General features: G+C 43.7%; 1 protein-coding gene across 1 annotated transcript in view; it reads left to right on the top strand.

Annotated features, from left to right (window-relative positions):
* Window positions 1–25,096, top strand: part of CDH17 (cadherin 17) — a 408,277-nt gene that overhangs the window by 156,212 nt on the left and 226,969 nt on the right. The window contains exon 6 of the mRNA XM_078687034.1: window positions 12,525–12,683. Within this exon, the coding sequence (XP_078543160.1) occupies window positions 12,525–12,683 (159 nt within the window). The remainder of the gene's footprint in view (window positions 1–12,524; window positions 12,684–25,096) is intronic.

The following is a 25,096-nucleotide window of genomic DNA, read 5'->3' on the forward strand; positions in this document are numbered from 1 at the left end:
GCCTGGATCGGCCTTCTCCACCACATTCTATCAATACGAAAATATCAGCCACCTTCCCCCAACTGCCCCAGAAGTGGGGCTTTTAAGAGTAGGAATACTGCCTAATGCTGGGAGGCCTGGTTCCCACCCATTCTTTTCTTCTTTGAAAAAATCCTGATCTTAGAAGGCTTTCTGTCTCCCGCCCATCCTCCAGGGGTCAGATTGGAGCTAAACCCTTCAATCATTCTCCCCAGGGGACCGGAACAGAAAGGCTAGTTATCTTGAGAGTGATCAGTTGGCTATGTCTGTTGACCTCTCGTCTGCAGAAGCCATCTCTGGTGGTTAGTGGGTGGATCCCTGCTTGGCAATCACCCTCCTGAGGCAATCCCCAAGAAGGGATGCACTATTGAGAGGTACAGCAACCCTCTCTCGTGGTGATTAGTTCTTGGGAGACTGATATGTACCCACAAGACCTGATCATAGTGCTTTTAGTCTGTGTGATGTCAGCACTCATCGTGTGCTGCTCAAATATTTTCAATTGCATGTAGCCACTGGCTTTCCTTCTTTGTACAATTCTGTAATGGAAAATGCTAATGTAAGTGTCATGGTTCTGGCTGAACAGCATACATGACTGCACGTGGAATGTGTCAGTTCAGCTCCCCTTTAATGAAATACCATTTTAAGAAGGCCATCAAACATGAAAAACTTTTTAGTAGTTGATGAAAGAGCTCTTGGATGTCAATTTCGGCTTTGTCTTCATTGTAGTCAACAAGGACATATTTCTTCATGTCTTGTATCACCTGCCAAAAAGACAATGTCAGTGTTGCATGTTGGTGGTGCTTCCAAACTCTTCGACACTTTTCTTACTGTGTCTGTGCAATTGGATTTGCGGCACAGGCTGCAAGGGCCAGCTCTTTTAGACCCGGGAGCCTCTTGTATGTATAGCAAGCAGACTTGAGTGAAAGAGCAGTGCATTCCTAGTGCCTGAAAGAAAAGAGCAGTCTTAGCACATACAGGGTGGATGTGGTATCTAAGTTTAGAGCTCTAGCTGTTCGTAGCAGAACCTGGTCTTGTGTAATCCTATGGTTCTCAGAATCTTCATTTAAAAAGGGCGATTGTGTTAGCTGAGCGGGCGGTTTACACAAACAGAGGATGCCCCAAGAAGTGGGATAAGTTGTGGGGGAAATGGAGCACATATAGAGGCAACATTTGCACCTCCCAGGCAGCACAGGGGAACGAGCCATTAGAGTGAATGCATGACACAATGCCTGTAGAGGATGGGGGTGGGGGGGAGTGATACTTGGGATGTTTAGTGACAAAACTGATTAATTGTTGAGATCCGATGATTATATCCATGTTTGTATGGTATTTTGCAGTGTCAAAACGTGCAATAACCAGTTATAAAAAAAGGGAGACTGAAGTTCTACATTAAGCAAGTGGCAAAGGGCTGCTGAGATGACTAGATGGTTGAAGTCCTTTATTCACAATGAGCCTCTCCCGAAAACTACAGAGCATGGGTTTTTGTTTGGGTGTTTCAAGTACATCCCAAGTACTGGTGAGTGGAAGAACCATTCACCACTCAATCACCTGTTCAGTTGGTAAATTAACTCTAAAATCTGCAGAGCTCTTCTCATCAGCTTTGCGGATGCCTGACCTGGTTTATAAGGTTTTATTAATTTTATGCCCTTCCACTAATTGGGAGGTTTTCTGACTTATTACTCATAGGATGGATGACAATTTGGTTTCTTGGCAAAGTTTGGAGCTTCCATTTGTTTTTTAGCAATCAATACTTTTTTTCTCCTTACCTTTCAGCCTGGATTTACTTTTAACAGCATATTTGTACGGGTGAGGCCGGTTCCCTTTCTCACCATCCTTGGTTCGTCTCACAAGCTGGGAACCCTCATCTCGAACTTTCCACTCGCGTTCTGCGAGTAAGCAAGTTCAGTACGCATCACCAGACAGCTCATGCTGTCAGCAGCACTTTCAAACAGGGCCGGACTGAGAACCAAAACCGGCCCTGGCAAAGTGCTTGGCCAGCCCCCTGGGGGGGAGGTTGGGGGTGCGACCGAGCTCTTTGCCGGGACCGGTTTTCTGCCGATTTTGTTACAGGGCCGATTTTGCAGCTATGCTACAAAAACGGCCCTGTAACAAAAACGGCCCCCAGGGCCCAAAAACGGCCCCCACCGTTGCGGCACACCGGGGGATTGCCCGGTACCCGCAACGGCCACTCCGGGCCTGCTTTCAAACTGACACTCTAACACGCACTTGCGTGTCAGCTTGTGGTCGGGGAGTGCACGCTGACAGCAAGCTTCACAGTAGGCCTGTCAAGGACTCAAGTTTTCCCAAGCTGCAATTGTGGCTCATGTTCGCCACATGTGAGCGGTGCACTCTCTACTTGGGTTGTCCGATTGTAAAGTACTTTAACCATTTCTTCTGGCAATCTGTCGTTGAAGGATGCAATTTTAGATTACAATCTTTTCTATCCTGGAGACTTCTCATCTATCATCCTGATCACACAGTTTATCTCTGGCTACCAGGGCTATATTGTGTATTAGGGCACACTTTCGCTGTTTGCACCTTAAAACATGTGTGCGGGGTGCAAACAGAACAGTGCACCCTATTACATAAAATGCGCTGTTCCCAGGGAAGCTGCAAACTCATGCTACTCTAGGGGCAGCGCATTCATGTGAAATATTTATTTATTTATTTATTTATTTATTTATTTATTATTGATATTTATTAAGCGCGAACGAATACCCGTAGGCTTCTCGGCGCTAAACCAACCATGATCTTCAGAAAATGTTTGAAGCAGCCGCTCCATGTTTCACTGTGCGGACGGCAACCCGCCTGCACTTTGAAGGGGGATTAAAGATCCCCTTGCAGGCGGGTACAGTCAGGGACTGCACCTGCCTGCGAGGGGATGTCTGTGGGGTCCATAGGATCCCCTTTTAACCCCTGTAGAAGGCTGTTCTCAGGGGGCGTACAGACATGGCACCTCCTGACAGCTTCTTTGCCTTTGCGCCCACGTCTGCGATGCGGCATGGGCATAGAGGCATAGGGATTCCCTCATTTGCATGGGGCACACACCAACTGAAATGAGGGAACGCCCCTGAAGTTAGTGCTGGCCCTTTATGTGCACCAGCGCAATCTGTATTACAGAAGGGACCCCAGAAGCATCTGAGGTCTTTAATGTCTCGAGTGGATCGGGGGAGTTGGTAAGGATCTTTTTGTATACTAGTGAGATTGCCTTTTTGATCAGTGGGTCGGTAAGTATTCTATCTTCTAATGGGGATGCATTCAGTAGGACCTCTCCTTCATGTATATAATGTCTTAGGGCGTGTCCCAATTATATATATATATCTGAGCCACTCCCCCTGTCCCATTTCATATTCGTGTTGTAGCGTTGTGTATGTAATATACGCATGTCCTCTCCAGACATCCCCCAGTATGTCCAGGCCCAGTAGCTTCCACTTTTCGAAGTCACTAAGTTGGCCCACTTCTGGCAGTTGGTCACTATATCAGAGTGGGGTCATCGCATTTAGTTTCCCTTCCCAACCTAGGAACTTAGTAGCTGCCCGCCACACCCTTAATTAACAGAGTTAGTGTGTGAGGTGGTAGACCTCACAGTTTTCGCTTTGCTGTATAGGGGGGAGGGATAGCCCCCAGGTCCTATTGCTGCTTTGTCTACCCAGTATGCTGGTTCCGATCTGTCAGTGAAGACCCAGTCCCTTGCCTCAGTGAACATATTAAGGAGGTGCTCCGCTGTTTGGTTGGGTATGCATTTAAATAACTCTACATGTAGGCCGTTAGGCCCCACTGCCTTTCCGGTGTGCAGTGAGCGAGTGGCCTTTTTAATTTCCTCCACCGAGAGGTACTCCTCCAGCATCGCACAGTCTTCTGTAAATAGCCTTGGCAGTTGAATGTCTCGGAGGAAGTCTGTGCATTGTTCCTCCGACTTCCCAACCGGAGAGGAGTAAAGGGACTCGTAGTAGGAGGCGAATGCTTCAGCTATCTCATTGCCTGTAGCATAGCTCTGGCCTTTCTCGTCTATTATGCTTGGTACACAGTTGTGTTCAGTTCTCCTTTTGTCTAACCAGGCAAAAAGTCTGGATGCTTTGTCTTCCACTTCATAGAGTCTGTGTTTTGTTACCCTTGCCTGTACCCTTAACCCTATCTCCTTCTATGTCCCTCAACTCTCTCTGTCGAAGCTCCAGTTAGTGTCTCAGTTCTATGTCTCTCGTCTCTTTTACCAACACCTGGGTTTCTAACTTGGAAATGGCATCCTCCAGGGCGAGGCACTGCAGTTTTTTTCCTTCTTTGTCGCTCCGATTTGTGCCTGAGTCTGGCCTCTGATTACCGCATTAAAGGCTTCCCAGAGTGTCACGGCCGAAGTCACTGAGCCCATGTTTTCTTTAAAAAATTGTCTGGCCCCCTTTCCTAATGGATAGTTTGATTTTGGGAACCGTAAGATGCCAGGGGTCGATTTTCGGGGTTAGGGTCTGGTCCCTTCTGGGGCCCTGCAATATTACCTCCACCGGGGAGTGATCTGACACTCCTAGTGCTAAATGTGTTGCTCTATGAAACTTCCTGAGGCTGCAAGTCTGTGTTAGTATGTAGTCTAGCCTGGAGAGACTTTTAGTTGAGGTGGAGCTGTGTGTATACTGTCTGATGTATTTATTTATTTATTTATTATAACACTTATAAAGCGCGCTGTTACCAGTCGGTGTCCTGGCGCTGAAGTGATAATCCATAGGGGAAAGCTACAGGACCTAAGAGGAAAAGAGCCATGTTTTTAGATCCCTTCTGAATGCCAACAGATTCTCATTCTGTTTAAGGGAAAGAGGGAGGGAATTCCATGCCACCTCTGCTCCCCTAAAGAAACTCCTTCCGCCCCAACGCATCTTCCTGATCCGGGTCGTTTTGACCAGCCCTAGGTTGGCCGACCTAAGTTGTCTCCCTGGTCTGTACCATTGAAAGCGGTCCTGAAGAAACTGGGGACCAAGACCATGTAGAGCCTTGAAGACTATACAGAGGGCCTTGAACAGAATCCGCTTCCGCACCGGGAGCCAGTGCAACTTCTCGAGCTCCTTGGTAACCGAGGAAAATTTGGGCAGTCCCCCAATCAGGCGGGCAGCCGCATTCTGTAGGACCTGGAGTTTATTGAGCACCCCCTGTTGTGCCTCAATGAGGAGACCATTGCAGTAATCAATGCGTGAAAGTATAAGAGCAGTCACCACCGTCTTTCTGCTTTCCTCTGGTAGGAAGGGGAGGATCTTCCTAATAATTTTCAAAGTCCAATGTATGGAGGAGCTCAAAGCATTGACTTGGGGTTTGAAGGAGAGTTGATTATCAATGATGACACCAAGATTCTTCACCTTCGAGGCCGGGCAAGGTGGTGGTCCCATGTCAGTGGGCCACCAGCTAGGACCCCACAAACTGGTATTTGACCCAAAGATGAGCACCTCTGTCTTGGAGGAGTTGAGTTTTAAACAGCTTTTAGCCATCCAGGAGCTGACTGCAGACATACAGTCCTGAAACCTGCCTGCCACACCCACCTCTGTCCCAGGGAGCACTGAGACCACAATCTGGGTGTCGTCCGCGTATGTATGGATTTTTGTGTCTCCATATGTCATTGAGGCCCATGGTGCAGAGGATTTCTTTCAACAGGCCTGTTCTTCATCCCACTGCCGATCCCCCAGGACATCCAAGTTGATCGACACAACGTAGTTCAGGTCACCCCCGATTACCCATCGGCCTTCCACTAGTTCTAGCAGTAGCAGTAGGAGGGTATATTGTGAACATAGATTCAGTCTCTTTCCCTCCCAAGACCCACTTATCACGGTAAATCTCCCTATCGGGTCGGTCAATGATTTGTCTTGGATGAAGGGAAGAGCGTTCTTGCCCAGTATGGCGGTACCCCTGGACCTTGAGGCATACCCCGAGTGTGATAGTAGGGTGTAGCCAAATCTATTCAGGGAATTACATTGGTTCCCCATGAGATGGGTTTCTTGTAACAGGACAATATCGGGAGAGTGTTGTTTAAAGAATTGCTGCACTGTGGCCCATTTTAACGCATTGTTGAGGCCATTGACATTCCATGACCATGTCTTTATCGCTTTTTGAGCGGTATCAGTATTCACCATTGTGTCTTTAGTCTTCCACCCACCCCCTCTTTCCTCCACATCTCCCCATGCTCCTGCCCTTATCTGACTCTTTAGTATTTGGATGACATTTATGTTCCTTGATCCACCCTTGAGTGTCTAACTGATGAACGAAAACTCTGTAATACCAAAACAGTATCCCCCAACTTAAATCCCCCTTCCCTCCCTGCTACCCTGCTAAATAGGCAGAACATACCCAACTGGCCTACTTGCAGAGTGCCTGTTGCCCCTTGATAAACTCTTTCAAATACTGAAGGGCGTGTGCTCAGCCACTCCTCAGAGTCGATTCACCCGCACTTGTATCAAACCCATTTCAGTGGAGAAGTTTCTAAGACATGCTTCTCTGAAAATTGTCCCCCCACCTCATAGCATTACAAACAGTTTCACAATATTGTTACCGCCAGTGGCTCTACAGGCCTTTCCGGATAGTTCATTTGGATATTTAGGGTCTTTTGTGGCCGTCTATTGCCTGTTCTGTTGCCGCCAGTTCACCGGACTGTTTCCCGTCTGATTGCTCTCCGCTCCCTTTGTTGCGATCTGGGTTCCCTCGCCTGGAACCTGTTCCCTTTCCGCCGTTCCGACTGTTGATACGCCATCCCTCCAGCCACTCCCATACCTCGTACAGGGAGGTGAAGTGCCATAATTTACTCTCTGCCATTATTCAGAATTTTGTGGGGAACAGCATCCTGTATTTAATGTTTCAGTCACAGAAATCCTTTTTTGCGGACTCAAAGCTTCTTCTTTGCCTTTGTACGAGCAGGATGAAGTCCAAGAAGAAACGGATCTGCCCATTTTGATACTGTATCTCACCTGTCACTCTGGCTATTTGCAGGATAACATCTCGGCCCCAGTAGTTAAGGATTCTCGCAATAATCATCCTTGGTGGAGCCCCTAGTTTGGGAGGAGGGATAGGTACCCTGTGGGCCATCTCGACAGAAAAGAAAGTCGATAGGCTCTTGGGTCACAGTGTGTTTAGTATTAACTCCTCCAAGAATAGGTTGTCACTATGACCCTCCACCTCCTCCAGGACCCCCACCACTCGGATATTATTCCTCCTGGATCTCCTTTCCTGGTCTTTGAGTTTGACTGCCATGATTGTGGTTCATTGGGTTAATATTTGTACCTGAGATACAAGCTGTTTTGTAGTGGCTTGGAGTTGGGTGATATGTGTTTCTGTCACTGTGACTTTCTCTCCTAGCTTTGACATGTGCGTTCTGAATAGGTTAACCTCTAAGGTCACCGTGTCTATTTTTGGTTCCAGTGTGCCCTTTAAATCTCTTATGGCTGCAATTATGGCTCCCAGGGATGACTCCTCCACCCCCCCTCCATTCGGGGGAGGGTTTGGTATAGTGTAGCTGTCTATTTTATTAGAATGGTGGGCCACTGGACCCTTGGGTTTCACCATATTACTGTTGATGGTGGTAGTCTGATAATCCGGCGTGGGTGCCAGGGCCAGGCAGGCCGAAGGCCAGCAACCAATTGGTGGTTTTGTGATCCTGAGGGACACATGTGGGGCGCAGTGCCATACCCCTTCCTCCCCAGTGTTCGACTGGGTTTCTTTTGGGCAACCTACCCCACAAGTGTCGCAAGGGTTGTTGCTTGCTGCCCTGGGTTCCTTCCGGTGGCTTCCAGGGGACTCTGCTGATAGTGCTTTCCCATCCGTGGCTGCTGTGGACGTTGGTGATCTATCATTCTTCAGCATACATAGAAAGAGGAAAAAGCCTCTTGTAGTTGTTTTTGTGCAGGAAAGTGTCCTTCCCGCGCAAAAGCAATCATCCCCGCAATGCAAGCACCCTTGTGGTATACAGTCAAAATACCGAGTTAATAATATAGAAATGCAGTAATATCGAATTAAAAATATAGAACGGACAAAATATCGAATGGACAGAATATAGACAACAAAAATATCGAATTTAATGGACAAAATATCGAATGGACAGAATATAGACAACAAAAATATCGAATTTGAGGTAAGTAAGTTAATATTGATTTACATAAATATAGAAAGTCAAAATATCGAAGTATATAATATAGGTATTAAATATATCGATTTTTTAATAATATCGATTTTTTTAAAGTGTTTTTTATGTTAGTATATGTGTGAAAAGTGTATATTGATTTTATAATTTATTTTAAGTAATGAATGTTATGGTATTTAATTTTTGCGTAATTTAATTCTGTAGCCGGTTGTGTATTTGTAGGGGAATAGGGTGGTAAGTAATTTAATTATAATTATTTAAATGTTTTAATTTATTTATTGGTATTTATCTTGATTTAATTGTTAATTAATTGTGAATTGGAAATTAATTAAATTATAATTGGTCATTAATTTTACTTAATTTATTAATTGATAATTATGTTAATTTTATTAATTTATTTTCTGTAGCGGGTTGTGGGTTCATAGGGGAATAGGTTGGGAAGTAATTTAATTATAATTGATTAAATGTTTTAATTTATTTATTGATATTTATCTTGAATTAATTGTTAATTAATTTTTAATTGGCAATTAATTCAATTATAATTGGTCATTCATTTTTATTAATTGCTTAATTGATAATTATGTTAATTTTATTAATGTATTTTCTGTAGCGGGTTGTGGGTTCATAGGGGAATAGGTTGGGAAGTAATTTAATTATAATTGATTAAATGTTTTAATTTATTTATTGATATTTATCTTGAATTAATTGTTAATTAATTTTTAATTGGCAATTAATTCAATTATAATTGGTCATTCATTTTTATTAATTGCTTAATTGATAATTATGTTAATTTTATTAATGTATTTTCTGTAGCGGGTTGTGGGTTTATAGGGGAATAGGGTGGGAAGTAATTTAATTGTAATTAATTGCATTTCTAAATTTATTTATTTTTAATTAATTGTTAATTATTTATCAATTGCTAATTAATTAATTGTTAATTGGTAATTAATTTGTATTGATAGGTAATGATGTTTAATAACTAATTTGTATTTTTTTGTATTGATTAATTATTATAATATATTAAATTGGTAATTGTTTTTAATTAATTTGTAATTGGTATTAATATTTAATTTATTTTAATTAATATATGAAGTATTTACTTTCCCTACTGTTGCACTCACAGGAGTGGGAATAGTAATTTTTACCCCTACGCTATCCAACGTTTTCCCTACTTTTGCACTCTCTGGAGTGGAAATAGTAATTTTTACCTCTACGCTATCCAACGCTTTCCCCACTGTTGCACTCACTGGAGTGGGAATAGTAATTTTTACCCCTACGCTATCCAACTCTTTCCCTACTGTTACACTCACTGGAGTGGGAATAGAAATTTTTACTCCTACGCTATCCAACACTTTCCCTACTGTTGCACTCTCTGGAGTGGGAATAGTCATTTTTACCCCTACGCTATCCAACGCTTTCCCTACTGTTGCACTCTCTGGAGTGGGAATAGTAATTTTTACCCACCCACTATCCAACGCTGTCCCTACTGTTGCACTCACTGGAGTGGGAATAGTAATTTTTACCCTCCCACTATCCAACGCTTTCCCTACTGTTGCACTCTCGGGAGTGGGAATAGTAATTTTTGCCCCTATGCTATCCAACGCTTTCTCTACTGTTACACTCTCTGGAGTGGGAATAGTAATTTTTACCCCTACGCTATCCAACGCTTTCCCTACTGTTGCACTCTCCGGAGTGGGAATAGTAATTTTTAACCCTACGCTATCCAACGCTTTCCCTACTGTTGCACTCACTGGAGTGGGAATAGTAATTCTTACCTCTACGCTATCCAATGCTTTCCCTACTGTTGCACTCTCTGGAGTGAGAATAGTAATTTTTACCCCTACGCTATCCAACGCTTTCCCTACTGTTGCACTCACTGGAGTGGGAATAGTAATTTTTACCCCTACGCTATCCAGCGCTTTCCCTACTGTTACACTCTCTGGAGTGGGAATAGTAATTTTTACCCCTACGCTATCCAACGCTTTCCCTACTGTTGCACTCTCTAGAGTGGGAATAGTAGTTTTTACCCCTACGCTATCCAACACTTTCCCTACTGTTGCACTCTCTGGAGTGGGAATAGTAGTTTTTACCCCTACGCTATCCAATGCTTTTCCTACTGTTGCACTCACTGGAGTGGGAATAGTAATTTTTACCTCTACGCTATCCAACGCTTTCCCTACTGTTTCACTCGCTGGAGTGGGAATAGTAATTTTTACCCCTACGCTATCGAACACTTTCCCTACTGTTGCACTCTCTGGAGTGGGAATAGTAACTTTTACCCCTACGCTATTCAACGCTTTCCCTACTGTTACACTCTCTGGAGTGGGAATAGTAATTTTTACCCCTACACTATCCAACGCTTTCCCTACTGTTGCACTCACTGGAGTGGGAATAGTAATTTTTACCCTCCCACTATCCAACGCTTTCCCTACTGTTGCACTCTCTGGAGTGGGAATAGTACTTTTTACCCCTACGCTATCCAACGCTTTTCCTACTGTTGCACTCTCTGGAGTGGGAATAGTAATTTTTTACCCCTACGCTATCCAACGCTTTCCCTACTGTTGCACTCACTGGAGTGGGAATAGTAATTTTTACCCTCCCCCTATCCAACGCTTTCCCTACTGTTGCACTCTCTGGAGTGGGAATAGTAATTTGTACCCCTACGCTATCCAACGCTTTCCCTACTGTTGCACTCACTGGAGTGGGAATAGTAATTTTTACCCTCCCACTATCCAACGCTTTCCCTACTGTTGCACTCTCTGGAGTGGGAATAGTACTTTTTACCCCTACGCTATCCAACGCTTTTCCTACTGTTGCACTCTCTGGAGTGGGAATAGTAATTTTTTACCCCTACGCTATCCAACGCTTTCCCTACTGTTGCACTCACTGGAGTGGGAATAGTAATTTTTACCCTCCCCCTATCCAACGCTTTCCCTACTGTTGCACTCTCTGGAGTGGGAATAGTAATTTGTACCCCTACGCTATCCAACGCTTTCCCTACTGTTGCACTCTCTGGAGTGGGAATAGTAATTTTTACCCCTACGCTATCCTACGCTTTCCCTACAGTTGCACTTTCTGGAGTGGGAATAGTAATTTTTACCCTCATGCTAACCAACGCTTTCCCTACTGTTGCACTCACTGGAGTGGGAATAGTAATTTTTACCCCTACGCTATCCAACGCTTTCTCTACTGTTGCACTCACTGGAGTGGTAATAGTAAATTTGACCCTTTCCGCTATCCTACGGTAAAAATCTTGTATATTTTTTATTCATATTACGTTCATATATATATATGTGTTAAGAAATCAAATTGTATGTTTTTTTAAACTTATATTAAATATTTATTAATTTTAAGGTTATTTAAATATTTTAAGTATGTTTAAGTTAATTATATTTATTATTTCATTAATTTTTAATTACTTTTGAGCATTTAAAAAATGCGATATTTTCACTAACTATATTTTTTACAACTATATTTTTGATTCGATATTTTTGTACTTACCTGTTTGGAGATAGGAATTCAATATTTTTGCATTCTATATTTTTTCCTCGATATTATGGTAGTTTTATATTTGTGTCATCGATAATATTTCAGTGATCCTCCCTTGCACCAAGGCGCAAAGGAGCCTGCGTTGACGCATGCCATCCCATTATGCACCAGTGCAGGAGAAAAGGACAGAAATGCGCAGTTAATAAATACTCTGCATTCCTGCCCTTTTCGTTTGCTGTAGGACAGCACAGCAGGAAGGTCCGTGGCACTGCCCGGTGGCAAAATGTTAAAAAATGAGGCCCTAATTGTCCTGCAATGTCCTTTTTACGGTATACAGCCTTTACAACGAAACTTTTACAACGCACTACCATTACAACGCAACTTTTACAACGCAAACCATTACAACGCATAGCGCTGGGGGGGCGCTCTAGGATAGGGAATAGGTTTAATGTACTATCTAACACCTTCCCTACTATCCACGGGGACTGGAGTTGGAATAGTAAATTAAACTATTCACTATCCAGCGCCCAAAAGCATTATGCGTTGTAATGGTATGCGTTGTAAAACTTGCGATGTAAAGGTAGGCGTTGTAAAAGTATGCGTTGTAACGTCATACATCCCCTTTTTACTTTTGCAAACAGCCACTTTTTCTTATAATGCAGGGTAACTATGATCATATACAATACAGGTGTTTCAGGCTTACGTGAATGTACCTTTGCATAGATATGCTTTGTGCTGTGAAGTCATTCTGCAGCTAGATCCCTATTAAATGGCTTGAATTGAAATGTCTGGTGTGCAGATCTTCAAAGGGAAGGTAGCTTTTTGACTATTTGTATGATTCACGTTTTCCTACATCATATCATTTTAAACCACTCTAAGCATATATTCTGACCTACATTTTATTTGCAATCCGTAGGAAAGACCTTCGTAACTGTTTACGCCACTGATGCGGATGAAGCCGGTACCCCCAATGCTCAGCTCTCCTACAGTATTGCCCGTCAGAATCCGCTCCTGGACAAAGTGATGCTTTTTAAGATCAACAATGAGACAGGAGAAATCTCGACCACTTCAGAAGGTGAGCGAAAAAGCAAAAGATGAAAAGTAAACCCCTCTGCTGACGGAAATCCTCAGATTAAAGTTATCCTGGTTTTAGCGGGGCTTAAACATTGGCTTTGCTGTGTGAAGTGATGTCCTCTCACATGCGGTGTTCTGCAGATCCAGGATTATTGTGCGGCAATATCTATAAGATTCATGTTTATTTATCACATGCTTGACTAAAAGAGTAGGTGACATTTTTGCACTTTTTTTTTATTTGCTGGACCTTGTTTCTGGCAATGCTTGTCCTTCAAGCAGAGTGTATCAACGTGCATCCGGTGTAAGGAGAAACAAGTAAAAACACCAACAGGCAATTGTATTGTTTGAAATACGACAGACGTGATTTTGATTACACAATGTTAGATTGCCTGTATTTTATTCAGTTCCTTTCCTAGTTCATTATTTCAGAATAGCAATAGTGTCCTTCTCCCTTTTGTAATTTCAGGATCAGCTTGTCTACAAGTTGTTTGCACATTTTTGAAAATGACATTGATGTATGTTTTCATTGATGTAGTGCTGCTACCCCTAAAGCGGCTTCCCAGTCCTTATTTATTGAGGTGACACGGTTGAGCAAAAGAAAGAGGATAAGTAAACAATAGGGTCTACACACAGCTACACAATAAGGGTTGTGTCAAGTGACTTAGTGGATGGCCTTGTGGAACTTGATCATAAGATATCTAATCATGTAACTGGCACAAGAGAGACGGTCAGTTGAGTAATTGGTGTTTCCACTAAACCGCTTGAATATGAAGCAGGGAAACTGTCAATCCAGAAAAACGGCAAACATGAACTGATAGAAAGGCAGCTCCATCGGACCACTTAAGCAAGGCCATTATTTCAGGGGGAAAAAACCATCCAACGGGGTGGGGCATTCTCTATAAGTTGATATCAGATGACCATCAAGGGGGGAGTTGTCTGAAAGATGATACCACTAAGGCTAGCGAGGTGGGGGTCCTCTGTAATTTGATTCCACATGACAGAAGAGAGTGGGTTGCTGCAAGGCTTCAGCTCACAAGAAACACCCAAACGGTCAGTTAAGGCACAATGAACTGTTTGGACTGGATTTTAGGTTGGAAGACTCAAAGACCGTCACTGAGCTTCGAGATCTTTCAAGAGAAGGAGACCTATAGGGTAGTGCATGGCTACTGTAAGAAAGTGGATTATTAATTGTGGTGGATTGTAGTCCACCACAAGGAATAAGGCCACAAAACTTGTTACAGTAAAACACATTTTAAATTATGTAAAAAGTAGACATGCTTAACTTAGGAAACTGTGTAAAGTATTTAGCATTAACATAACACTTAACACAAAACACAACAGAATACAAATCTCACAATCAATTTAGAAAAATAGAGAAAGATTTAATGAGTAAAATGAAACCAAAATGCCAAAATTCCAATAAGGCCTTAATGACTTAAGGCAAAGCGCATCAAGAACATGGTTCTAGATTGCCAACTAATAAAGATTGGTGGATCAGGGTCGAGCCATTGCGAAGTAATACATAAACGAAAAATAGACATACATAAAAATATGAATCCTTCCTCCATAACAAGTCTAGAATTAACTGACCCTTCTAACCGGCCCAGAATCACCAATTCTGCAGTTAGCGGTTGTGTAATACCTAACACCTGAAGAAATTGCTCTACATCTTTAATAAACTTGAGCAGTTTGGGACAATAAAAAAACATATGAAGTGCGTCTGCTGCATATAAACCACACCGACTACAGCTATCCCCCCTGCCTGATTTCCATTTAGCAATTTTCTTCAGTGTATAATATAAATCAAAAATTGACATGTAATGTTGGCTTTTCAAAGGACCATTTAATAAGACGTTCATAGCTAAATCAACTGCTTTCTCAAAATTAATTTGCTCCACTCCGAATCTATTTTGCCACTTTGTCTCCCAGCTCCCAAGATCATTCTCCTCTTTTTCCATAAAGATCTGATACAGGGGTCCCATTCTCTTTCGCATTCTAATTGCGTCTACAATCTCTATCTTCTCTTGACTAATTCGGTTTTGCTTCATTTCTTGTTCGAAAAAACTACGTATTTGAAGGAATTTAAAGAAATCATCTTTATTAGTTGGCAATCTAGACTGCTGTCTGTATAATATTTGGAAATTGCGGCTTATAAGACTAAAGGTATGAGGAAAAAAACACAGGGGTTACAGTTATGGTCTCCCATTACTAATTGGTTATGAATCTAAGAAATGATTGCATATTGTAATAATGTTCAAACTTTATTCTGATATCTTGCGGACCCTTTCTTCCCTTTTTTTAAAAAAAATTGTTTTATTGTACTGTGTCCTATCTGTTTGCTGATGTAAAACTAAATAAAAAAATAAAAAAATAAAAAAATAAAAGAACATGGTTCACTGTTCATCGGCACCTAGGTGTGATTTCAGGTTGACTGATATGGAGCGCAGGTTAGATATATCCAGTGGGTTCGTCCTCAGTAAAAGATTTTAACTTCTGACTTACACTCTGAAATTAAAGTTGAAATTCTCCAACGGGACAAGGTTGGTGGCTGGATCTGCCAAAGACCTCTCGAAGCCCCATAGCTTTTGCAACTGCTGAATTACTACTGCAGGGTGTGTACTTTTCACACCTTGACCCAGTTAAGATATCTAACTTTGCACTTAGTCTTTTTTTCGAAGCTCATCATCCTTCAGTGGAGGTAGCGAAACTTCATCTGATTAAGTTGCTTCAAAATCAGACACCTTTACAGTGAGGTGCTGCTAACTCTCCAGAGGTCTCAAATGTCCAGATTTTCTTAAGCAGCCCCCCTTGGTCACTTCTAAGGCTTTAAAAACTTCAGGGACAGTACTTTGGGCCATGACAGACTCCTTCAGAGATCTCCCTCAGGTTCCACTCATGTTCCAGTTGCTTATGGTTAACTGGTTGCAGTTTGTTGTGTCCCTGTAGCCACACAGGATATCAGCCAACTGACTCTTAGAGTACACTTCTTAGTCTTGGGTACAAATGGAAACAGCTACGGCTCTTGGAGTCTCCATACAGGTCTGAAACATCAGGTACAGTCCTCTTCTGTTCTTTCGCAGGTTCAGAGAGGTTTCTGAGCTATGGGTGTGGCTTCTGATTACTTTGTAGGTTTCACTCGCCAATGGGTGGGGGTGACTCTTGGGCAATCCCTGACCAATGAGAAAAAATTCCCAAGGGCAACCCTTCCCACCTTTACAGCACATCCTGTTTGCCTTATTGCATATTGTCCCACAGTGAACTATTCAGAGGCTGATCTAACATGGCAGAATCTTTCTGACCCTGAAAGGAACTTTTGTACCATACAGGGGTATGTTTATGTAAATAAGCAACCCCCTTCTCCTCAGCTACATCAAACTTGTTCTGCGACTCCCCAAAGTGGTTCTGGGATCCCACTTCCACTAGGCTGATGCAAAACAGAGGGCTTACACAACTAAGGCTCTCTTCTTTCCCTTTCTAATTAACTATGAATGGGCACCCTAGCCCCTTTCAAGTTAATGAAATTCCTGAATCCTCCCTAGCTCTGCTTCCTGAGCTGATCTCTATCACATACCTCACACCCTGGTCTTCATGAGAAAAGGCATAAGCCATTGTTTCTTTGTGCTCTGGGAGCTGGGTTCATACCTCATTAAGGGGAAACCCTAGCAGGGCAAACTGCCAGCAGGCTAATGGTAATTAACCTACTTGAGGCTCAGGTAGGTAAAGTGTAACTTTTTTTAAGTTGGTTTTCTTACATATTTACTAAAATCGTATTCACCATTGAAATGGATTTTAATACATATTAAACATATGATTTAATCACCTCTGTATCTTATCCGAATCCAAAGTTGGCAGACTTGTGACTTTATCCTGCATTTTGGTTTTTCTCATAGGACTGCTACAACTCTTCATAGTGAAACTATATTTTGGGAGCTACTTACTGCAGGTATATGCCAACATTAACTTCTTCAATGTGCCACTTTTAACCCCTTCGCTGCTAGGCCTTTTCCCCTCCTGTGCTGAGGCTTTTTTTGGCGTTTTGGAGTAGTGCGCGCTTAGGCCCTTGTAACTTTTTGACCACATAAGGTATCCACGCCAAATTTGCGTCCTTTTCTTCCAACATCATGTGGATTCTAAAGGCGCCCTGGGTTTGTGGATTCCCTTGGAGGGGGCCCAGAAATTTAGCAAAATATAGTGATTTTTTTGTTTTTTTCAGAAAAATGGGAAAAACGGGCTGCAAATGAAAGCCTCTGGGTGTTTCCCTGAAAATGGTATCACAAAAAGGTTTGTGGGGCTGAAATCTCCATTTTCTCAGCTTTCAGGGAATGACAGACTTTTGTCAGAGAACCGAAATTTTTCACTCAGTTTTGGCATTTTTCTGGGACATAGCCTATTTTTGCTATTTTTAGAGCTTTCCACCTCCTTCCAGTTAATGGTAGAAATGAGTTTGAAAGCAATAATGGATCCTGGAAAGCTTTACATTTTCGAAAAGTAGACAAAATTCTGAATTCAGAAAGGGGTCATTTGTCTAAATCCATGAAGGTTTCGTTATAGAAACTAACAGTTAGATATTGGAATATTTGAAATTTTGTTGAAAAAAACAGCCTTTTGTCTCAACGTTTTCACCTATAACTTTTTCTAATTTTGACAGCTCTTGGAAAGCAATATACCGTTACATCCGTTAGACCTTCCTGGTTGTGGGGATATATAGGACTTGTAGTTTCACCAAGAACCCGACGAACCCAGATCCAAAAACTGAGCAGCAACTTGCAATGGTATTTTTTCATTTACTGGGTATAGTGCACTTTGTCTTGGAAAATGTATACATGGAATAATCTGTATGAAAGACACCTATGTATTTCTGAATTGGGTACAAATTATAGACTTCAGAAACAGTATATAATTGCACATTTTCAAAGTTGGGAATACTCATACTAGCATGAGAATTATTGGTCATTTTTCATAAAGATTTTTTTTTTACTCAATGTCTTTCATTCAAAGGGAGAAATGCATGAAAGCTCAATTGGTAATAACAGTTGATTTACAAATCTGAATTACCCCAAGTGTCCCGATAAAAACGGTACCTCACTTGTGTGGGTCGGCCTTGTGCCTGCGACAGGAAACGGCGGAAAATGCAACGTGGTCACACCTAAATTTAGCAGTTACAAATTGACCCTTTTTTGGCAAAGTGCCTACCTGTAGTTTTTGCACCCTAGCTCTGCCGGCACCTAGGGAAACCTTGCAAACCTATACATTTTTGAAAAGTAGACACCCAGGGGAATTCAGGATGGGGTGACTCGACTGCCTACCACCAGGTTTTGTTACCCAGAATCCCTTGCAAAGCTAAGTTTTTCACAAAATAAACACATTTTCCTCACATTTCTGTGGTGGAAAGTTCTGGAATCTGCGTGGATCAACAAATTTCCACCCACCCAACGTGCCCCCAGGTCTCCCGAAAACAACGGTACCTCACTTGCGTGGGTAGGCATAGTGGCTGCGACATGAAACAGCGCAAAACGCAGCATGGTCGCACCTCAATTTCCCAGTGAAATTTAGCACGATTCGGACAAAAAGACTACCTTTTGTTTTTGCACCGTAGCTCTGCCAGCACCTAGGGAAACCTAGCAAACCTATACATTTTTGAAAACTAGACACCCAGGGAAATTCAGGATGGGGTGACTCGCCTGCCTATCCCCAGGTTTTGTTACCCAGAATCCCTTGCAAACATAAAAATTTGACCAAAAAAACACATTTTCCTCACATTTCTGTGGTGGTAAGTTCTGGAATCTGCGTGGATCAACAAATTTCCACCCACCCAGCGTGCCCCCAGGTCTCCCGAAAAAAACGGTACCTCACTTGCGTGGGTAGGCATAGTGGCTGCGACATGAAACAGCGCAAAACGCAGCATGGTCGCACCTCAATTTCCCAGTGAAATTTAGCACGATTCGGACAAAAAGACTACCTTTTGTTTTTGCGCCGTAGCTCTGCCAGCACCTAGGGAAACCTAGCAAACCTATACATTTTTGAAAACTAGACACCCAGGGAAATTCAGGATGGGGTGACTCGCCTGCCTACCCCCAGGTTTTGTTACCCAGAATCCCTTGCAAACATAAAAATTTGACCAAAAAAACACATTTTCCTCACATTTCTGTGGTGGAAAGTTCTGGATTCTGCGTGGATCAACAAATTTCCACCCACCCAGCGTGCCCCCAGGTCTCCCGAAAAAAACGGTACCTCACTTGCGTGGGTAGGCATAGTGGCTGCGACATGAAACAGCGCAAAACGCAGCATGGTCGCACCTCAATTTCCCAGTGAAATTTAGCACGATTCGGACAAAAAGACTACCTTTTGTTTTTGCGCCGTAGCTCTGCCAGCATCTAGGGAAACCTAGCAAACCTATACATTTTTGAAAACTAGACACCCAGGGGAATTCAGGATGGGGTGACTCGCCTGCCTACCCCCAGGTTTTGTTACCCAGAATCCCTTGCAAACATAAAAATTTGACCAAAAAAACACATTTTCCTCACATTTCTGTGGTGGAAAGTTCTGGAATCTGCGTGGATCAACAAATTTCCACTCACCCAGCGTGCCCCCAGGTCTCCCGAAAAAAACGGTACCTCACTTGCGTGGGTAGGCATAGTGGCTGCGACATGAAACAGCGCAAAACGCAGCATGGTTGCACCTCAATTTCCCAGTGAAATTTAGCACGATTCGGACAAAAAGACTACCTTTTGTTTTTGCGCCGTAGCTCTGCCAGCACCTAGGGAAACCTAGCAAACCTATACATTTTTGAAAACTAGACACCCAGGGAAATTCAGGATGGGGTGACTCGCCTGCCTACCCCCAGGTTTTGTTACCCAGAATCCCTTGCAAACATAAAAATTTGACCAAAAAAACACATTTTCCTCACATTTCTGTGGTGGAAAGTTCTGGAATCTGCGTGGATCAACAAATTTCCACCCACCCAGCGTGCCCCCAGGTCTCCCGAAAAAAACGGTACCTCACTTGCGTGGGTAGGCATAGTGGCTGCGACATGAAACAGCGCAAAACGCAGCATGGTCGCACCTCAATTTCCCAGTGAAATTTAGCACGATTCGGACAAAAAGACTACCTTTTGTTTTTGCGCCGTAGCTCTGCCAGCACCTAGGGAAACCTAGCAAACCTATACATTTTTGAAAACTAGACACCCAGGGGAATTCAGGATGGGGTGACTCGCCTGCCTACCCCCAGGTTTTGTTACCCAGAATCCCTTGCAAACATAAAAATTTGACCAAAAAAACACATTTTCCTCACATTTCTGTGGTGGAAAGTTCTGGAATCTGCGTGGATCAACAAATTTCCACCCACCCAGCGTGCCCCCAGGTCTCCCGAAAAAAACGGTACCTCACTTGCGTGGGTAGGCATAGTGGCTGCGACATGAAACAGCGCAAAACGCAGCATGGTCGCACCTCAATTTCCCAGTGAAATTTAGCACGATTCGGACAAAAAGACTACCTTTTGTTTTTGCGCCGTAGCTCTGCCAGCACCTAGGGAAACCTAGCAAACCTATACATTTTTGAAAACTAGACACCCAGGGGAATTCAGGATGGGGTGACTCGCCTGCCTACCCCCAGGTTTTGTTACCCAGAATCCCTTGCAAACATAAAAATTTGACCAAAAAAACACATTTTCCTCACATTTCTGTGGTGGAAAGTTCTGGAATCTGCGTGGATCAACAAATTTCCACCCACCCAGCGTGCCCCCAGGTCTCCCGAAAAAAACGGTACCTCACTTGCGTGGGTAGGCATAGTGGCTGCGACATGAAACAGCGCAAAACGCAGCATGGTCGCACCTCAATTTCCCAGTGAAATTTAGCACGATTCGGACAAAAAGACTACCTTTTGTTTTTGCGCCGTAGCTCTGCCAGCACCTAGGGAAACCTACCAAACCTATACATTTTTGAAACCTAGACACCCAGGGGAATTCAGGATGGGGTGACTCGCCTGCCTACCCCCAGGTTTTGTTACCCAGAATCCCTTGCAAACATAAAAATTTGACCAAAAAAACACATTTTCCTCACATTTCTGTGGTGGAAAGTTCTGGAATCTGCGTGGATCAACAAATTTCCACCCACCCAGCGTGCCCCCAGGTCTCCCGAAAAAAACGGTACCTCACTTGCGTGGGTAGGCATAGTGGCTGCGACATGAAACAGCGCAAAACGCAGCATGGTCGCACCTCAATTTCCCAGTGAAATTTAGCACGATTCGGACAAAAAGACTACCTTTTGTTTTTGCGCCGTAGCTCTGCCAGCACCTAGGGAAACCTAGCAAACCTATACATTTTTGAAAACTAGACACCCAGGGGAATTCAGGATGTGGTGACTCGCCTGCCTACCCCCAGGTTTTGTTACCCAGAATCCCTTGCAAACATAAAAATTTGACCAAAAAAACACATTTTCCTCACATTTCTGTGGTGGAAAGTTCTGGAATCTGCGTGGATCAACAAATTTCCACCCACCCAGCGTGCCCCCAGGTCTCCCGAAAAAAACGGTACCTCACTTGCGTGGGTAGGCATAGTGGCTGCGACATGAAACAGCGCAAAACGCAGCATAGTCGCACCTCAATTTCCCAGTGAAATTTAGCACGATTCGGACAAAAAGACTACCTTTTGTTTTTGCGCCGTAGCTCTGCCAGCACCTAGGGAAACCTAGCAAACCTATACATTTTTGAAAACTAGACACCCAGGGGAATTCAGGATGGGGTGACTCGCCTGCCTACCCCCAGGTTTTGTTACCCAGAATCCCTTGCAAACATAAAAATTTGACCAAAAAAACACATTTTCCTCACATTTCTGTGGTGGGAAGTTCTGGAATCTGCGTGGATCAACAAATTTCCACCCACCCAGCGTGCCCCCAGGTCTCCCGAAAAAAACGGTACCTCACTTGCGTGGGTAGGCATAGTGGCTGCGACATGAAACAGCGCAAAACGCAGCATGGTCGCACCTCAATTTCCCAGTGAAATTTAGCACGATTCGGACAAAAAGACTACCTTTTGTTTTTGCGCCGTAGCTCTGCCAGCACCTAGGGAAACCTAGCAAACCTATACATTTTTGAAAACTAGACACCCAGGGGAATTCAGGATGGGGTGACTCGCCTGCCTACCCCCAGGTTTTGTTACCCAGAATCCCTTGCAAACATAAAAATTTGACCAAAAAAACACATTTTCCTCACATTTCTGTGGTGGAAAGTTCTGGAATCTGCGTGGATCAACAAATTTCCACCCACCCAGCGTGCCCCCAGGTCTCCCGAAAAAAACGGTACCTCACTTGCGTGGGTAGGCATAGTGGCTGCGACATGAAACAGCGCAAAACGCAGCATGGTCGCACCTCAATTTCCCAGTGAAATTTAGCACGATTCGGACAAAAAGACTACCTTTTGTTTTTGCGCCGTAGCTCTGCCAGCACCTAGGGAAACCTAGCAAACCTATACATTTTTGAAAACTAGACACCCAGGGGAATTCAGGATGGGGTGACTCGCCTGCCTACCCCCAGGTTTTGTTACCCAGAATCCCTTGCAAACATAAAAATTTGACCAAAAAAACACATTTTCCTCACATTTCTGTGGTGGAAAGTTCTGGAATCTGCGTGGATCAACAAATTTCCACCCACCCAGCGTGCCCCCAGGTCTCCCGAAAAAAACGGTACCTCACTTGCGTGGGTAGGCATAGTGGCTGCGACATGAAACAGCGCAAAACGCAGCATGGTCGCACCTCAATTTCCCAGTGAAATTTAGCACGATTCGGACAAAAAGACTACCTTTTGTTTTTGCGCCGTAGCTCTGCCAGCACCTAGGGAAACCTAGCAAACCTATACATTTTTGAAAACTAGACACCCAGGGGAATTCAGGATGGGGTGACTCGCCTGCCTACCCCCAGGTTTTGTTACCCAGAATCCCTTGCAAACATAAAAATTTGACCAAAAAAACACATTTTCCTCACATTTCTGTGGTGGAAAGTTCTGGAATCTGCGTGGATCAACAAATTTCCACCCACCCAGCGTGCCCCCAGGTCTCCCGAAAAAAACGGTACCTCACTTGCGTGGGTAAACATAGTGGCTGCAACAGGAAACGGTTCAAATTGTACGGTGGTGAATTTACATTACCTTATTGCAAAACTACCTTGATTTTGGGGGGGGGCATCTGAGTTTGTGGCCCGGGGCTCGGTGGTATTCTTTGCAAAGTAGCAAACCCAAACAGTTCTGAAAACTAGACACCCGGGGGACTCCAGGGAGGTATGGCATGCATGGGTCCCCCAATGTTTTCCTACCCAGAACTCTCTGCAAACCTTAAAATTAGGTAAAAATTGCACTTTTCCAAACTTTTTGGCGTGGGATCGCCGGGTCGGCAAAAAAGTCATACCACCCTGCGTTCCCCTTGTTCTCCCGAGTAAAAGGATACCTCACTTGTGTGGGTGCCCCAAAGCAGAATACGCCAAAAATGAATTTTGAAAAAAGTAGTTTTTACTCATATTTACGTTTTACAAATTAAGCACCCCAGCCTAAGTCACATGCCTTTGGCCCACCCACACAAGTGAGGTATCATTTTACTCGGGAGAACAAGGGAAACACTGGGTGGTAGGACATTTGTTCCGGCAGCGAGATCCCACCCAAAAAAGTATGGAAAAGTGGGTTTTTTGAGCAAAATTTCAGGTTTGCAGGGGTTTCTGGGTAGGAAAACATTGGGGGACCCACGCATGCCATACCACCCTGGACTCCCCTGGGTGTCTAGTTCTCAGAACTGTTTGGGTTTGGTAGTTTCCAAAGATGCCTGCCAAGCCCCGGGCCAAAAGCTCAGGTGACCCCCTCAAAAAATAAGATTATTTGGCTAAAGGTAAAGTTTTTGTCTCCACAGTATGAATTGGGCCTTTTCCTAAAGCAGCCGCTATGCCTACCCACGCAAGTGAGGTACCATTTTTATCGGGAGACCTTGGGGAACGCTGGGTGGGAGGTAATTTGTGTGTGCCCAGTGATGCCACGCTTTCCCACACTAAAACGTGTGAAAAAACTGATTTTTTACCATGCAAAAAATGAGGTTTGCAAGGGATTCTGGGTAAAGGAACGTTGGAGGATCCACGCAAGCCATACCTCCTTGGAAGCCCCCGGTTGTCTACTTTTCAGAAATGTGTGGGATTGGTAGGTTTCCCTAGATGGCTGTCTCGCACGGGGCCAAAAACCCAGGTAACCCCTCTTGCAAAAGCTGGTGGACTTAGGGGTTACCTGGGTTTCTGGCCCCGTGCGAGACAGCCATCTATGGAAACCTACGAAACCCACACATTTCTGAAAAGTAGACACCCGGGCGCTTCCAAGGAGGTATGGCTTGCGTGGATCCGCCAACGTTCCTTTACCCAGAATCCCTTGCAAACCTCAATTTTAGCAGAAAAAAATCAATTTTTTCACACGTTGTAGTCTGGGAAAGCGTGGCATCACTGGGCTCACACAAATTACCTCCCACCCAGCATTCCCCCAGGTCTCCCGATAAAAACGGTACCTCACTTGCGTGGGTAGCCATAGTGGCTGCAACAGGAAAAGGTCCAAATCTAACAGTGGTGAATATAAAATACCCTGAAGCAATATAACTTTGATTTTTTGGGGGGGAGGCACCTGAGTTTTTGGCCCGGGATGGGTGGTATTCTTTGGAAAGTAGCAAACCCAAACAGTTCTGAAAACTAGACACCCGGGAGAGTCCAGGGAGGTATGGCATGTGTGGGTCCACCAATGTTTTCCTACCCAGAACTCCTTGCAAACCTTAAAAATAGGTAAAAATAGCACTTTTCCAAACATTTTGGCGTGGGATCGCCGTGCCGGCAAAAAAGTCCTACCACCCTGCGCTCCCCTTGTTCTCCCAAGTAAAAGGATACCACACCTTAACAGAGTTACTCAAAAGTCAAACATTCAAGCACGGCTATCTATTCCTCAAAGACACACACATACAGGTTGGATTTGGCACGAGGGCGAGTGATGGTTCAGTACATAAAATTTTATTAACAAGATATTTCAAAAAAATGAAATGCTCTGTCAATAAATAAATGCATAAAAACTGAACCAGTGACTCGCAACTCGTGAGCTGTAAAGCCACGACAAGGCACCAACCGTTTTACAGGCCATTCACGCACCTTTCATACCTGATACAAACCAGACCATTGACACCATCCGAATGGAAAAGCAACACATAACAACAATCACAATAAGGGGCAAGGTACACCCTACTGCAGAAATTAGAAAAAAACCAATTATTACTGCACACCCATCTAATCCGCAAGCACACACACATACTGGTTGGATTTGGCACGAGGGTGAGTGATGATTCAGTACATACAATTGGATACGCAAGTAATTTCATCAAAAATGAAATACACTGCGTATAATTGAAAGTATGATAAACTG

Source organism: Lissotriton helveticus, chromosome 4_1 (assembly GCF_964261635.1).
Source record: "Lissotriton helveticus chromosome 4_1, aLisHel1.1, whole genome shotgun sequence".
NCBI lineage: Eukaryota > Metazoa > Chordata > Amphibia > Caudata > Salamandridae > Lissotriton > Lissotriton helveticus.